This window comes from Crotalus tigris, unplaced genomic scaffold (assembly GCF_016545835.1).
Source record: "Crotalus tigris isolate CLP2741 ecotype Arizona unplaced genomic scaffold, ASM1654583v1 scf7180000018612.917631, whole genome shotgun sequence".
NCBI lineage: Eukaryota > Metazoa > Chordata > Lepidosauria > Squamata > Viperidae > Crotalus > Crotalus tigris.
The window spans coordinates 477313-493934 of record NW_024097107.1 but is presented as its reverse complement, the minus strand read 5'-3'; the positions used below and the strand labels follow the sequence as shown (position 1 = coordinate 493934).

The following is a 16622-nucleotide window of genomic DNA, read 5'->3' as shown; positions in this document are numbered from 1 at the left end:
CTTGTTGTCTTCTTATCTTCCACCTTTTCTCCGTACACCCATACTTTGGGAGGCTGAGAGCCTGGGTGGGGTGAAGCTGCCTATGGATGTTGGCAGGGTGCTAAAAATAGCAAGGTATGGTTCAGTTAGCTAGACACCTGAAGTATCAGATTGTGTGCTTGTGAGTAAACTGTATAAGGGAATGAATGATTTCATTCCCTCTTAAGGTTCTGGGGCTTTTAATGCCTTTGAGAGGAAAAGCATGAGTTTAGGCTGGTGAATTGGGGTGGGTTGGTGGGTGGGAAGTGTTTCTGCCTTGCTGCTGTTGCTTTTTGCAAGTGCAGGCAGCAATCCCAGTCTGCACAATGTTAGGACATAGTTTTCATTTATAACCACATGAAATGTGATGCTCACACAGTTTAGATCATCCTCTAAAAAGGCTCTTTAGGAAAAAAAATGGAAATTAAGGCTTTCTTCTGAAATACAACTAATGAAGTGACTGCAGTAGAAGGAAGGGTAGGTGCAAAATCTAAATATTGGATGGAATGAATAGATTTGACAATAATTTCTCCATAAGAATTCATTAGAAGCTATTTTTTAAAAAATGCCATATACATATTTGGCACTGTTGGTCTAAAATGTGTCTTTACGAACAACCTCAAAACAAGTTCTAGTGCTAAAATTTGCAAGGTCTAACTCTGTCATCTGTCTAGATGGAAAAGCATTGAGAATAATTTGCTGATGCTCTGAGCCCTTTGAAGGAAAAATGAGATTTCAATGTAATAAATTAAAATACAAGGAATGTTGTAAACAATTCCTTACCCAATTTTTTTTTTTACAAACTCAATCATTATCATTTCTAGATATGAAATATTACGTATACTGCTAAGGTTTTGTTGTTGTTAATTGCGAAGTCGTGTCCGACCCATCGCGACCCCATGGACAACGTTCCTCCAGGTCTTCCTGTCCTCTACCATCTTCTGGAGTCCATTTAAATTCACACCTACTGCTTCAGTGACTCCATCCAGCCATCTCATTCTCTGTCGTCCCCTTCTTCTATTGCCCTCAATCTTTCCCAGCATTAGGCTCTTCTCCAGTGAATCCTTCCTTCTCATTAGGTGGCCAAAGTACTTGAGTTTCAACTTCAGGATCTGGCCTTCTAAAGAGCAGTCGGGGTTGATCTCTTCTAGGACTGACCGGTTTGAACTGCTAAGGTTAAATAAACAATAAACAAAGGTAGTGGTGATGCTAATCCTGATTAACAGGATGGTAAAGATAGCTTGATGGTTGGGCAAAGTGATTAACTGAAGCCAATAAATTAGACAACAAAGAGTCAGCACATCTTCTATTAAGAACAGAACAGACCATAGAGTCCCTTATCCTTTCTGCAAACAGAACTGAAAAAGGCAACGAGCCCACTTGGTTCCAAAAGAGCCATTTTATTTTCTAAGAATCAATAGAGATCTTCTTTCTCCAAAATAAATACAAGTACAAATGCCCACCCGGCTGCAGCAGAAAGAGCCGGGTTTCTACAAGGGGGAGGGAGAGGGGGGGGTCAGGCAGAGTCAGATTCCAAAAAGCTATAGTATCAAAATGTGCAAGTGAGAAGATGGCGGCCCTGCCCTGCAGAGTGTCGGTAGGGCTGGGCCGAGGAAAGGCTGATGGATCTGGACAGGTGCTATGATGCAGGGAAATGGGCCAGACTCTGTATGTTGGGAGGGGTATGTGTATGGAGCAGCCCAAATAATTTACATTCTCCCACTATTATACAGTATCTTACAAAGGTCTAGAGCCTTAGGACCCAGACAGGGTGCTGCCCCTAGGAGCTATACAGGCAGCTGGGTATTGCTCGTGCAGCTGGTCAGGGCAATTCCAGGCATGGAACAAGGAAGGGCAGGCTGGCACAAGAGGTAGGCTTGCCCACGTGGAGGGCATAGTGCTCTGTGGGTGTGCCCAGCACACTGGAGGGGCTGTTGGGTGCTCTGCGCATGTTCCCGCAGCCAGGCTTCCCAAGGCTGGAGCTCCCTGCTCCCTTCTCCCGTACAGTCCAGCTGCACTGAGTGAGCACCCAGGGCGGGAGCCCCTCGGAGGGTCAGTCACTCTCGCTGGAGTCGCTGGTCTGCTCTCCTTGCACTTTGTTCCGGTGCTGCATGGCCCGGTGATAGGCAATCTGGACAGACTTGCGGATGTTGGACTTGCGGCCTTCTAGCATCTTCTCCTTATCCAAGTCCTGGTTCACGCCCAGGGGCACGAGTTTGGTGCGGGGCAGCCACTGCCTGCAGAAATGAAATGTGCGAAAGTCACTAGAGCACTCCCCAAAACAAGTGGACTCTTCCGTCCCCCCCGCTCCTGCTCTTTCCCTAAATTAATTCCCTCAACCTCGATCTAGCTCTGTCCCTTCCTTGTAGCTTTTGGTGCCTGGAGAAGTGGGAGCTTCAGCTCTTACCAGGTGCGCTTGTTGTCGAAGAAGAGGACCAGGTAGAGATGCTCCCGTGCTTCCTGAGTCATTTGCTCTCCCAGCTTCAATACCTCCAAGGGAGGCACAGGAATGGGGACGCCGTGGTGGAACATCCCTTCCCGGGGCATCTTCGGATCAATGATCTGCCAAGAGGAGGAGGGAAAAGGTCAGGCATTGGGGGAAGCCATCTATACCACGTGTGATAAGGAGAGGTTTGCAGAAAAGCAGATAAAAAGGAAACAGGAGATCCAGATGAATGCCATATGTGCTCGCAGTGGAGGATTGAGAATGAATGCAGCACTGTAGATACAAAGCCATAGTGGAAACACACAGCTCTAAGCTCCCAATTTGACCAGAGTTCACTAAATAGTCTTTTGCTGTTATAGAAAATGGCCTCCTAAAACCTTAACTTTCAGAGATTTCTTCTTCCACACAAACAAGTCTGTCATTCCTTATCACCTTTGCCCAGCCTAATCTCCAGATACACTAGTTCTCGTCGTCTCCAGCTGACATATCCAACAGTCAGGTTAGTCATGATGGGAATTGTAATTGTAGAAGAAAAGAAAAAAAAACAAACAAATCTTTAGACTCTCCGCTGGGTGTAGAAATGTGCCAAGAATTCTCCAGTACTGCAGTGACTAACCTCAGATTTTGTGCGTAGGGGAAAAAAAAATTAGTTGCTGCTGTTTCTATTAGGATTGTTCTTAGGCTAGGACAGTGGTGGCGAATCTATGGCACACGAGCCAGAGGCGGCACTCAGAGCCCTCTCTGTGGGCACTTCTCTGAATTGCTGGGGGTGGGCTGCGGAGCCCCAGAGTGTGCCGGTCGAGAGGCCGGCAGGCTGTGGCTGCTGACGGACACTGTGGGCCCCTATGTGCTCGCTGGCCTCTGTGTGCAGGGGCCGATGGTGTCAGGCAGCAGCTGCCCCGGCCCCTGCCTCGCCTTGCCCTGAGATAATGGCAACCCCACCCTGCCTCACCTCACCCCGCAGGACGAGCCTCCTACCCACCACCCCACCTACCAGAGACCCCCTGGATCTCCCCCAACCCTGCCTGGCCCACACAGGTGTCCCTCCCCATGAGCAACATCGAGGTGACCACGCCCACCTTGGCCACACCCACCCAGTCTGCCATGACCACTACAGCCACGCCCACCTGGCACCCGGCAATAAATAAGTGGGTTTGGGGTTGCAGTTTGGGCACTTGGTCTCTAAAAGGTTCGCCATCACTGGGCTAGGAGGATCTGACTATGCAAATGATATCATTTGTAACAGTGCACGTACAATGTTCAGTTAAGGATGGTATGGAATGGTATCAGCAGGGCCAAATAAATAGAACGGGGGTTCTCAACCTTGGCAACTTTAAGACGTGTGGACTTCAACTCCCAGAATTCCTCAGCCAGCAAAGCTGGCTGAGGAATTCTGGGAATTGAAGTTCACACGTCTTAGAGTTGCCAAGGTTGAGAACCCCTGAAATAGGATAATGTTTCTCAGCCTTGGCAACTTGAAGATGGGTGGACTTCAACTCCCAGAATTCCTCAGCCAGTTGCCAAGTTTGAGAAACCCTGCATAAATAGTATGCTTGAGGTCTCAAATCTCAAACTTTCTGGTCTTTACAATCCGGCCCTAACCTGCTCCCTTGAGGTAGTGATTTTCCATTGCCCATCTTCTAAGGAGGCAGCTCACCTGGTGTTTTTCTCTCTAAACCGCTGGCATCTGAGTTCCCATAGCCTACTAATTTTCTGCTGAAAGGTAATAGTGACACAATCGCTGTAATGCCATCTCTTGGCCGTATTATTATTTGCCATCAAGTAATTTTCGACTCCCAGCAACCATATAGACTACAGTAGTGGCCAACATTGTGGAAACCTTTTGGGAAAAGTGTACAGTAGAAATGCCACCCTTGCTTAAGTTTCCACGAATTTTTCTTCTAATTTCTTTATAACTGTAGCCTTGTTCACTTAATAATACTATTTTACATCACTTTCTGGGCAACCAGTCAACTCTTTGCACCATTACTTTAATTTTTTTACGTTTTACAAGCTCACTAAATGAAAGAACACAAAAAAACCCAACCAACTTGATAGCGATCACATAACACAGTGACAAATGTCCTCCTCTCAGCTTCAACGCATGACATCAATAACTGAATCCTATTGTGATCTGATTGGCTCATTGCCAAAACAAGATGACGCCCGATTGGCTCTCTAAACACTCATGCTCATTGGCTACAATCGGATGAAGGAAAGCTACCTGATATCAACTTAAGCAAGTTGTGCTTCCTTTTTCTGGCTATTTGGCTATTGTATTCATAGAATACAGTACAGATAATTGAACAAACTATGTTGCATTACATTCTTGATTAAATTATCTTTCCATTGATATATAATTTTATGGTACTACTCCCCCCAAAAAGTAGTGTTATTAGCCATCAAACCTCAAAAATACACTTTTCCCAAAAGGTTTTCACAATTTTGCCCAGGACAAGAAGCAATGGATGGAAACTAATCAAGGAGAGAAGCAACCTAGAACTAAGGAGAAACTTCCTGACAGTTAGAACAATTAACCAGTGGAACAACCTGCCTCCAGAAGTTGTGAGTGCTCCAACACTGGAAGTTTTTAAGAGACTGGACAGCCATTTGTCTGAAATGGTATAGGGTTTCTTGCCTGAGCAGGGGGTTGGACTCGATGACCTCCAAGGTACCTTCCAACATTATTATTATTATTATTATTATTGTTGTTATTGTTGTTATTATTACTGTAGATAGATTTTCTCCCAGTCATAAGAAGAACCAGCATTGCTCTACCATCCTCTTAGGAGATAGATCAATTTTAGAAGGGATAAAGAACCACATTTTAAAAAGAAAAATATAGAAATCATTTTTTTCTACTTTTAGCACTGTAAAAATGCAGTGATTCAGGATCTAACCTACAAGGACAATTTACAACATAAAACAGCAGCAGAGAAATGTAAAACTACCCCACCTGTGTCGTCCCCCCCCCCCAAAATGGCGCTGATCAGATGTAATTCCATAATGTCCTGAGTTTTACTGAGCTCAAAAACCCCCTATGGTCTCAACATAGTTAAAAGATGCAGTCACCGAGTATGTGCAGAAATAAAAAAAAATACTGGATTTAAGAATACAGGTAGCCCTCAACTTACAACAGTTTAGTGATCGTTCGAGGTTACAAGGCAACTGAAAAATGTGATTTACGATCTTTTTCACAGTTAACGACCTTTGCAACGTCCCCATGATCATGTGATCAAAATTCAGATGCTTGGCAACGGGTTCATATTTATGACCGCTGCTGTGTTCCAAGGTCACGTGATCACCGTTTGCAATCCTCTAACAAGCAAAGTCAGTGGGGGGGAAGCCAGATTCACTTAACAACCAGGTTACTAACTTGTCAACGGCAGTGAATCACTTAACAGCTGAGGCAAGGAAGGTAAAAGGTAAAATGGGGCAAAACTCACTTAACAAATGCCTCATTTAACAACAGAAATTTTGGGGTCAATGGCGATTGTAAGTTGAGGACTACTTGCATACAGTCAAAATAAATTAAACTTTAATGCAGATTCTGCCTAAAATATTCATCTAGTTCAGGGGCAGGCAACCTTGGCTCTTTTATGACTCGTGGACTTCAACTCCCAGAATTCCTGAGCCAGCATGGCTCAGCTTGGAAACCTCTCCCTTTTCCCTCAGCATGGCTGGCTCAGGAATTCTGGGAGTTGAAGTCCACGAGTCATAAAAGAGTCAAGGTTGCCTGCCCCTGATCTAGTTCTTAAAGGTTTCTCTGGAAACAATTCCATCCAATTCCAGTCATGTCTTAGAGCTTTTCAGGAGAAGCTGCACCCCAGTTCAGACACAGCAATCCCGTTCCCCATTTCCCCAAAGGGGTCTGCCTCTTGAATTTCAACAGAGCACCCCTTTTTCTCTATCCAGAAGGGAGGGGGCTGAGGGAATCCCTCGAGGGAATCCCATGCCTAGGAGAAGTTTATATTCAAACCCAGAGGCTGACTAGCACTTAGAACGGCAGGAAGGGCTGCAGGACTGGGAATACTAGCTGGCTTTTCACAACCAGAAAAGTTCACTCTTTGGATCTGCGCATCAAGCTGCAATGTACTTCTTTCTACTTTCTAGTCAAATACTCGGTGATGGATGCTCCATCAAGAAGAGATGGGACAGCCATTTATCTGAAATGGTATCAGTGATGGCGAACCTTTTAGAGACTGAGTGCCCAAACTGCAACCCAAAACCCACTTATGTATCGTCGGGTGCCGGGTGGGCGTGGCCCATTGGGTGGGTGTGGCTGCGGTGGTAACAGCAGACTGGGTGGGACTAAAAGGTTCAATCAATCAATTTCAACTCTGCAAGATCTTTTTTTTCCCCCATGAGAAGTTGAAATCCATTAATTGATTGAACTTTTTTTTTTTTTTTGCACATGGCTGTGGAGGCCTAAAGCAAAAAGGTTTTATAAAACCCAGCTGAAGGCCTAGGACTGGGGCGACGGCGCATGTGCGTGCCACCTCTGGCACCCGTGCCCTAGGTCTGCTGCCACGGGCATAGGGTCTGAACAGGGGGTTGGACTAGAACACCTCCAAGGTCCCTTCCAGTGCTGTTATTTTATTATTCTGATAATTCCCACTCTCTTTCTCTCTCACACAGAGGTACGTTCACATATATACACCAAATACAATTAAAACTTACCAGAGCTGGATAAGATGGGTAACCCCGGCATTTGGCCCATACTAGGTCCAAGGCATCCAACGGAGAATCCTCATCCTCAGAGAGCCAGCCAGCTGATCGGCTGATACTCTTCCGGACCACTGCACAAAGAGGAAGAAAAAAGGAGGGGGTCTTTGCCATCCTTTTGCCAACCCAGCCCTGATGGGGAAACCAGAAGAAATGGCTATCAGATACTCACTGCCGTGGCCCACACCTCGGCCGGTTCCCACCGAATAGGACTCGTTTTCTGTCCCTGACGTGTCTTCGCTGCTGTCCTCTGGGAAGTTTACCCGGGAGAAAGAGGGCTTCCCTCTACCTTGCTTGGAAGGAGTAGTGCTACGAGGGAGGAACAATTTTCTCAGAGGTGGGGCCCAGAGAAGCATTAATCACAACAAAGGGGCTAAAAGGAAGAATGGCTCTAGGACAGTGGTTCTCAACCTTTTTAATGCCGCGACCCCCAACCGGTCGAGGACTACTCAACTGGTGCAGCACCGTTTGCAAAATGGGACTTTTGGCGGGCTCAGCAGGGCAGAGACAGTCTGGACAATTCCTATTGGCTTTTGAAAGCCAATAGAATTAGACTATTCAAGAGAGTCTATTCTATTGGCTTTCAAAAGCCAATAGAATAAAAGGGAGTAGCACAGCTAAGGAAAAGGGGAAGAAAATGGCGGACTGCGTTGTTTGGCGACCCCCGTGAAATGGTCGTTCGACCCCAAATGGGGTCCCGACCCACAGGTTGAGAACCACTGCTCTAGGAGGAGTGAAAGGGACTCCAGAATGGGACTCCAGAAAGCCATCTGTGAACTTTGCATAGGAACAAAAGGCCTCCCAAGCAACTGGCGGCAGAGCCTGAGGAAGCCGAATGAACAGGGTAAGTCCAAAGAACCTTTAGTCCAGTATCTTGTTTCCCAGGTCGGTCACGCAAAGGGAGCTAGGAAGTTTATATGCCAAGGGCAGAAGCTGAGGGCCACGGCCTACTGCATGTTTTTGCTCAACAATTTATATTTTGAGATGTCTTCCCTGTAGATCAGGGGTCTTCAAACCTGGCCCTTTTATGACTTGTGGACTTCAACTTCCAGAATTCCTCAGCCTGCGTGCCTGGCTGAGGAATCCTGGGAGTTGAAGTCCACAAGTCACAAAAGGGCCAAGTTTGAAGACCCCTGCTGTAGATACTAGAAATCATACATAGCTGTCAAGACTCAAAGCCACAGAGTCCCGTCTAATTTTCCTCCCAAGGCACATCTCACTGGAAAGATGCAACCATTCCAGAGTCCCGGGAATCTGCCTCGTCCCGTTCCTTTTGCTTTTCCTTGCTAGTAAGTGCCCGTTGGTCTGTTCCGTTCTAAGCCCACCCAGATTATGAAATCCAACAGAGTACTCCCCTATCAGAGTAGACGGAATAGCTTAAATGCCCTTGAAGAACCTTGTCTTGGGGGTTATGGGGCTGATGTGTGATATAAAGCAGGCTGGGTCTTCTGGGTACCTGGTGCGATCGGAAGCTGCACTGCTGCTGCTGGTGCTGCTGGACTCTGAATCCGAGCTGCTGCGTGGGAGGTTGTAGCCACTGCGGTAGACAAGGAAACTCTTCTTGACCGGCTGGCTGCCGCTGCTGAAACCATTAGCTGGCAGGTCTGGAGGGAGATGGAGCCATTAGAGAAAACCCCCCTGGTCTAATTGCTACACTTGCAGGGGTCTTCAAACTTGGCCTCTTTAAGACTTGTGGACTTCAACTCCCAGAATTCCTCAGCCAGCCCTGTGGGCTGGCTGAGAAATTCTGGGAGTTGAAGTCCACAAGTCTTAAAGTGGTCAAGTTTGAAGACCCCTGTGCTACAGTAAAGCCCACCAAGGACAGAAGCTTCCTGCCAGGTCTACTGTTGGACAACACTTGATGGAAGTTAGCTCACAGTTCAAGAAGCAAAAGTGGTATTAAGGCATCTGTGCCTGGCTCTTATAGGTTGTCCTCGACTTAGAATCACAACTGGGCCCCAAATTTCTGCTGATAAACCAGACAGTTGCTAAGTGAATTTTGCCCATTTTATGGCTTTCCACCGTTGTTAAGTCTTTAAGTTAGCAACATGGTTGTTAAGTGAATCTGGTTTCCCCACTGACTCTGCTTGTCAGAAGATCAGCAAGAACACCGCAACCGTCATAAATGTGAGTCATTTGCGTATAGTGTTCGTGTGAAAAACTGTCACTTTTTTCAGTGCCGTTGTTAACTTCAAATGATCCCTATGTGTTGTAAGTTGAGGACCATCTGCACCGCAATAATAGAAAGCTTCTGGAGAAAGAGGCTAACACTCTCGTCTGTCAATTATCCCCAACTCTGTTTAATAATTCATTTTTGAAATCTTTTATTTCCTTATTAAATATGTGCCTTGCTTCCTGTTTACATATGCACTCCCCCACAACTCTGAAGGGCAAGGTATATAATTAATAAGGAAATTAATTTTTTTCCCCAAGCCATCATCACTTCCCGATAATAAGCGCAAGCTGTTTCCAGATGGCTGGCTCCAAGGGCTGTCAAGCACTGGCCTTCCATTGTAGGCTTAATATGGAATTCCCACAGATGGCCCCCAAGTCAGGGAGGGAAGACTTAGCATTTTTAGGTGTCTTTCAACACTGCATGTACATTTTTTAAAAAAATAATAATAAGCATGAGTGCAATCAAGGCAAGTGGGCTGCAGCCTTACCTCAGAATAACGTCTGTTTACAGTTACATACTAAAAAGCAGAGACATCACCCCACCCACAAAAGTACGTATAGTCCAGGCCATGGTTTTCCCAGTTGCAATGTAGGGCTGTGAAAGTTGGACCATAAGAAAGGCTGAGCGCCAAAGAATTGAGGCCTTTGAACTATGGCACTGGAGAAGACTCCTGCGAGTCCCTTGGACTGCAAGGCGTTCAAACGGGTCAGTCCTAGAAGAGATCAACCCCGACTGCTCTTTAGAAGGCCAGATCCTGAAGTTGAAACTCAAATACTTTGGCCATTCTAATGAGAAGGAAGGACTCACTGGAGAAGAGCCTAATGCTGGGAAAGATTGAGGGCAATAGAAGAAAGGGACGACAGAGAATGAGGTGGCTGGATGGGGTCACTGAAGCAGTAGGCATGAGCTTAAATGGAAGATGGTACCAGAAGATGGTAGAGGACAGGAAGGCCTGGAGGAACGTTGTCCATGGGGTCGTGGTAGGTCGGACACAACTTCACAACTAACAACAACAACTACAGTTACATATCCTAACTATTATTGATAAGTATCATACAACTAAGGAAGGTATTCATTAGTTTATGTTAAATTCATATCTAATTTATTGCTTGAATTATCTAGTTAATTTTATAACGAGAGGCCAAGAAAAAGGTGGCATTTAATTACTCCTGTTAAGAGCTCTGGCTGAGACCAAGAGAGCTGTATTCCAACATGTCTGGAGGGGTGCCAAACTAGAGGAAGGCTTAGATTGTATAAGAATATAGAATTTATCCACAGAGGATGCTTCTCATTGCTTTTTTGAAACAAAGAAGAGAAGGTAGTAGCTGAACTGATTAAAGTGTGGCAGGGTTCACAAATTGTGCCAAGCCATAAGGTGATTAGTTTGATGTGTACATAGCAAGTTGTATAAACCCAGCCATTTGGGGTGATTCAATAAAACATGATTCAATAAACCATGGTTTAATATTATATACAAAGTAAGCATCTATCCCTTGGCTTTATATTGGGCACATGACTGCCCTTTCCCATCATAATCACATTTTGAATTAAAATGATGAATATTTATCCAAGTGCCTTTATCAATACAGGTAGTCCTTGACTTACGATCACAACTGAGACTAAAATTTCTGTTCTTAAGCGAGTTGTGCCCCATTTTATGAACTTTCTGGCTACAGTTGGTAAATGAATGACTGCAGTTGTTAAATTAGTAACACAGTGGTTGTGTGAATCTGGCCTCCCCATTGACTCTACTTGTCAAAAGGTCACAAAAGATATCACACGACCCCCGGGAAGACTGCAACAATCATACGTGTGAGTCAATTGCCAAGAGTCTGAATTCTGGTCACGTGACCGTGGGGAAGCTGCAGTGATTGAAAAAAGGTCATAAGTCACTTTTTTCAGTGCCGCTGTAAGTCCGAATGGTCACTAAATGAACACTGTAAATAGAGGACTGCCTGTACTACACCTTTAAAGTTAGATCCTCTGCAGATTTACTCTCATCAAGAGCCACTACATTCCCAGGGAAGCCTTGGGGAAGATTTTACAGGAAACCAAGCACCTCTTCTTTCACCACAGACCACAGGCAACCTGCTGATCCGGAGCCGCATGCGGCTCTTTGAGCCTTCCCCTGTGGTTCCCAGCCTCCTCTGCTGTTTGCAGAGAGAGACAGAGACAGAGAGAGGCACTTGTGCTTCCCTGCTTCTCTGTCTCTCTCTGTCTCTGTGTTTGTGTGTGTGTGTGTGTGTGTGTATGTGTAAAAGAGAGTGCACTCACTGTGTTCTCCGACAAGCTGAAAATCTTTTTGGGCGTGGCTCCTCCCTTTGCTGCGTCTCAGCAGGAAGCAGGAAGGGCAGGAGAGAGCTAGCTAGCCCAGCTATGCTGACTCAGGAATTCTGGGAGTTGGAGTCCATGAGTCATAAAAGAGCCGAGGTTGCCTACCCCTGAGCTTGTTGGAGAACAGCTTGAAGCCAGCTTGCCAGGTGAACAGCAGATCGGAGAGAGGGGGGGGGGGAGAAAGAGAGAGAGAGGGAAGGAGAGAGAGAGAGAGAGGAAAGAGAGAGAGAGAAAGAGAATGGGGAAAGAGTACTGGCAGAAAGAAAGAGAGGGAGAGAGAGGGAGGGAGAGACACAGAGAGAGACCCTTTTGATATCTAAAATGAAGATAACACTGCATATATCCTTTTTTACCTTTATGAGATATATATATATATAAGTGTGTATATGTATATGTATGTGTGTATGTATGTATGTATGTATGGTAAATATATATGGTATATATATGGTAAAAAAAGGATATATGCAGTGTTATCTTCCTTTTAGATATCAAAAGGGTTTTGCAGCTCCCAGTGTTTTGTTTTTGGTGGGAAACAGGTCCAAGTGGCTCTTTGAGTGTTTTGGGTTGCCTACCCCTGCCATAGACCTAAGGTGGAACCGAGGTCCGCTGCTCAAGATTTCTCTGTCGCTTCACTCACCAATCGGCGCATCCTCAGCTGACTTGTCGCTGTCGCTGTCGGAGCTGGAGCTGGGGCGTGGGCTCCTCACCCGCTTCCGCTGCCGCTGGGATCCCATGATGGGGAGCTGAGGCGGCCCCACGGGGCTGTTCCCATGACCTGGAGCCATCTGACTGTCGCGATTCTTGGGGGGGCGCCCAGGACGCTTGGGGGCCACAGCGGTTTTGGGATTCTTCTTGGAGAAGAGCACCGATGTTCTCCGGCCGACTTCGTGTGCTGGGGTGGAGGAGGAATTGGGGCCAAGGCCTGGAATGAGGTGGAGGCTTTGGTTTAGAGGAACAACTTTCGCACTTTGGGGCCAGGATCCTGTCTCCCAGAGACAAGTGCAGGCAGTCCTTGGTTAACTGTAGCGACTGGGACCAGACTTGTTGGTAAGTGAATCAACAGAGGTCATTAAGCAAGGAGACATGGTCACCGTTTGCAACCTGCTGCCGGCTTCCCAACTGACCTGGCTTGTTAAACGCTGGCAAAGAAAGTTGCAAATGGTGACCACATAACTGTGAGATGCCGCAATAACCAGAACTCTCATGACTGGTCGTAAGTACCACTCGTTCAGTGCCGTCACAAGTTCAAATGGCCGCTGAACGAGTAGTCATTAACCAAGGAGACCTGTAAGTTGAACAGCTGATTTTAAGAGAGCGTTCAACCTTTCCGCTAAGGCCAGTCTCGTCTCCCTACTGGAAATGGAATGACTCTCAAACAAGGCAACCTTTACTATTTTTTGTTCAACATATCTTCCAACATGCCCCAGGGCCACCTAATGCGCAAAAAAAATGTATCCGTGAACAAGGGAATCCTGAGACAAACTTAATGCAACACGCAAGGCAAGCTTTATACAACTTCCCAACTCCAAGTTAAGGACCTGGGCTTCGGCATTTTTTTTTTAAAAAACTGTTCCATGTATCATAATTCTTTAGACCCATCGTGCCCTTCGTAATAACACTGTGATATAATGAACGGTCTAGGGCAGGGGTCCCCAACCCCCGGTCTGTGGACCGGTTATCGGGCCACAGCATGCCAGCAACCGGTCCGCACAAACAAAGCCCCATCCGTGGGATGCAGGCAGCACACAAAACCACACCCCCTCCGGTGCGTGGAAAAACCTCTCTCCATGGAACCGGTCCCTGGTGCCCAAAAGGCTGGGGACCTCTAGGGAAATCTCCACTAACATTAGGCTAAGCATCATGTTTCAAATGATACGACTGGGCTAAGCACAAATAACTTCGTGGTGCTCTGATTTTCTTAAAGAGCAAGCAAAGAACTAAGAGACAGAGTTGGAAGAAGTTTTGAAGATGCCACTGCAGCATCAGAAAAGCACAGCTGACCACCTTCTGCTGACGTAATCTGCGGAAGGAAAACTTCCTTCAACTGCTGAGGCAGTCTTTTTTCCAAAAATTGTTTCAGTGAACCTGCCCTAACCTAGGAATATTGTCCCATCTTCTGGAAATGGCAAAAAAAAAAAAAGTCTTCTCTGCATCCAGGGAACAACATTTTAGGCTTTTTAAAAAAATAACTTTCATAAATCGGTTTCATTTGTGAAAATAAGGTTACCGATTCTAAAAGATATCTTTCAAAAATTGTGCAAGCTTTAGTGACAGCTGTCTTCCCATATGTAACTCAGCATAGTAATAAGGGTTGGATGAGAGCAGTGGTGGGATTCAGCCGGTTCGCACCACTTGGGCAGAACCGGTAGCTACTTTTTTGTTGCTCGGGCCCAGGATGGACTTCTGGAAGCGGCATCCACACCGAGAATCGGTTGTTCACATATTTGAATCCCACCACTGGATGAGAGGAACTTCTGTATAAGTTCAGGAATATGGGCCTGAGTACAGAGAAAAGCTTGGCGAAAGGCAGGAGCAACACTGACTCCTATGAAGAAAAGTGATCTTGGGATCTTCTAACCTGCCACCCTTCCATTTCATTGCTCTCTGGAGAATGATGGGAAATGTAGTTCAACATGTTTAAGGAGAGGTTATCTGTAGCTCAGGGTTGAACTGTGCAGTTCTTGGAGCTCTCTGATTTTGACTGTTTGCTTGCAGACATTTCATTACCCGACTGGCTAACAATGTCAATACATGGATGATGTTACGTAGTTGGGTAATGAAATGTCTGGAGACGAACAACCAAGCTCAGAGAGCTCCAAAAACTTCACATGTGAAAGATGCCGAGTTGGAGAAAACCCAGCTAGGTTAATTGTCTATGGAAATTCTCAGTCATCCAGGTCATGGTTGCTCCAAAGGTGCTTTTCAAAAGACAACTGGACTCCCTTTGTTTTTTCCTGGAGGACATTTTGCTTTTCATCCCTGAAGAAGCTTCTTGGGATGAGAAGCGAAACGTCTTCCAGGAAAAAAGCAAAGGAAGTCCAGTTGCCTTTTGAAAAGCACCTCTGGGACAGCTGGGCTAACGTGCGCAAGACACTGTGGCATTCTCAAGAGATGCCCCTGCGAGCTTCCGGGAAAATATTTCAGACAGGAGGAATGCCCCAATTCCGCACGGGGACAAGAAGCAGCTCTGGGCTTTCTAGCATCATCACCACCAACCTTTGCTGGTTTCTTGGCTGCTGCTCTCCTCAGCGGCGCTGTCGGTTTGAGCGTCCTTCTCGCAGGGGTTATGGGTCGGCAGAATGATGCGGGCCAAGGGGCCGTGCCCATCCCTCCCTGTCTCCCGCTGGTGTGCCAGCTTGCGCCGCAAGGCGGTGATCTCCTTCTTGATCATCTTGGTTTGCCGGCAGCGGCTCACGCTTTGCTTCCCGGCGCTCACCTCGGCCAGACGCTCGAGCAGGAGGTTCAGCTGGTCTTCCGGAGGCAGGTGCTTCTGGTTCTCGGACAGCAGCAGCCGCTCCTCATCTGGGAGAAGGACAATGCCCGCTTTTAGGAAAGGCCTGCTTTGTTTGGCCTTCAGCCACCCAAGGTCACTTGGCAGTGAGATGGGCAGCATGTACGTTTAATAAATTAATGAATTTAATTGATATATATATTTTAAAATTGATTAAATGTATAGGCCAGGGGTGGGGAACCCTGGCTCTTCTATGATTCGTGGACTTCAACTCCCAGAGTTCCTGAGCCAGCCATGCTGAGGGGAAAGGGAGAGGTTTCCAAGCTGAGCCATGCTGGCTCAGGAATTCTGGGAGTTGAAGTCCACCAGTCATAAAAGAGCCAAGGTTCCCCACCCCTGGTATAGACCACCCAAATTGCACATGGTGCTTTCAGACTTTTAATACAGGTAGTCCTTGACTTAAAACCATTCTTTTAGTGACCGTTCAAAGTTACATGGCACTGAAAAAAAGTGACTTATGACCATTTTTCACACTTACAAATGTTGTCACAACCCCACGGTCAGGTGATCCAAGTGGGAAACTGGCTTATATTTATGATGGTTGCAGTGTCCCAGGGTAATCCTCTGACAAGCAAAGTCAACGGGGAAGCCAGATTCACTTAACAACCCTGCTACTGACTTAACAACTGCAGTGATTCACTTAACAACTGTGGCAAGAAAGGTTATAAAATGGGGCAAAATTCACTTAATTGTCTTGCTTAACAACAGAAATTTTGGCCTCAATCATGGTCGTAGATCAAGGACTACCTGTACACTTAAAACATCCCGCACTCAGCTAAAGGACAAATTATTCCTTCTCCTGGTGCTTCTTTATGATGAAGTGGCTTCTCGGGACCTCCGCTCCAGAGGCGCAGCTAAGATGCAGAGCAATTGTGTCTGTCCAGAGATTGCTAAATGACAATTACCAGTAGCCTCAGCCAACAAGTCTAGTGGTGAAGAATCCTGGAGTTGTAATTCAACCACAGGTGGACGAGGATAGTATCGCCCATTCTGACCTAAAGATTTGAGTATAAAAAGGGCTGTGGCTTTTACTTTCTCATTGCAAAGAACAGCTTCAACCCACTAGTAAATGTTTCTCTTTTTCTTAGATTTTAATATAAATCTGCAGAGGGGAGGAAGAGATCCATGATAATCTATACCAAACTAAAAGGGTTTGTGCCCATTTCTGGATTCAGAATTCTAAACAAGCCTGGATTTACCCTGCTCAGTTTAGATCTGGATTATTTGAATGAACATCAACCTAGCAAGCAAGCTGTCTATGGGGATTCTCAGTCATCCAGTGCTTTTTCAAAAGGCAATGTGTGGACTTTCTTGTTTTTCTTTGAAGACGTTTCACTTCTCACCCACGGAGCTTCTTCAGCTCTGACTGGATGGTGGGGAATGGAAGGATTTATATTCCTCGCAGACAGCTG

At 46.2% G+C, this 16622-nt stretch overlaps 1 protein-coding gene across 5 annotated transcripts in view; it reads right to left on the bottom strand.

Annotated features, from left to right (window-relative positions):
- Positions 1-1398: 1398 nt before the first annotated feature.
- BRPF1 (bromodomain and PHD finger containing 1) overlaps positions 1399-16622 on the bottom strand; it is a 35417-nt gene continuing 20193 nt past the window's right edge. For 4 of the 5 annotated variants that reach the window (XM_039355165.1, XM_039355164.1, XM_039355168.1 and 1 more), the window contains 7 exons: positions 14916-15221; positions 12337-12621; positions 8646-8793; positions 7362-7498; positions 7145-7263; positions 2426-2580; positions 1399-2255 (listed from right to left, as the gene is read on the bottom strand). In XM_039355165.1, coding sequence (XP_039211099.1) covers positions 2072-2255; positions 2426-2580; positions 7145-7263; positions 7362-7498; positions 8646-8793; positions 12337-12621; positions 14916-15221 — 1334 coding nt within the window. In that variant the 3' untranslated portion in view covers positions 1399-2071. The remainder of the gene's footprint in view (positions 2256-2425; positions 2581-7144; positions 7264-7361; positions 7499-8645; positions 8794-12336; positions 12622-14915; positions 15222-16622) is intronic. The other variant, XM_039355166.1, reaches the window with a different exon arrangement.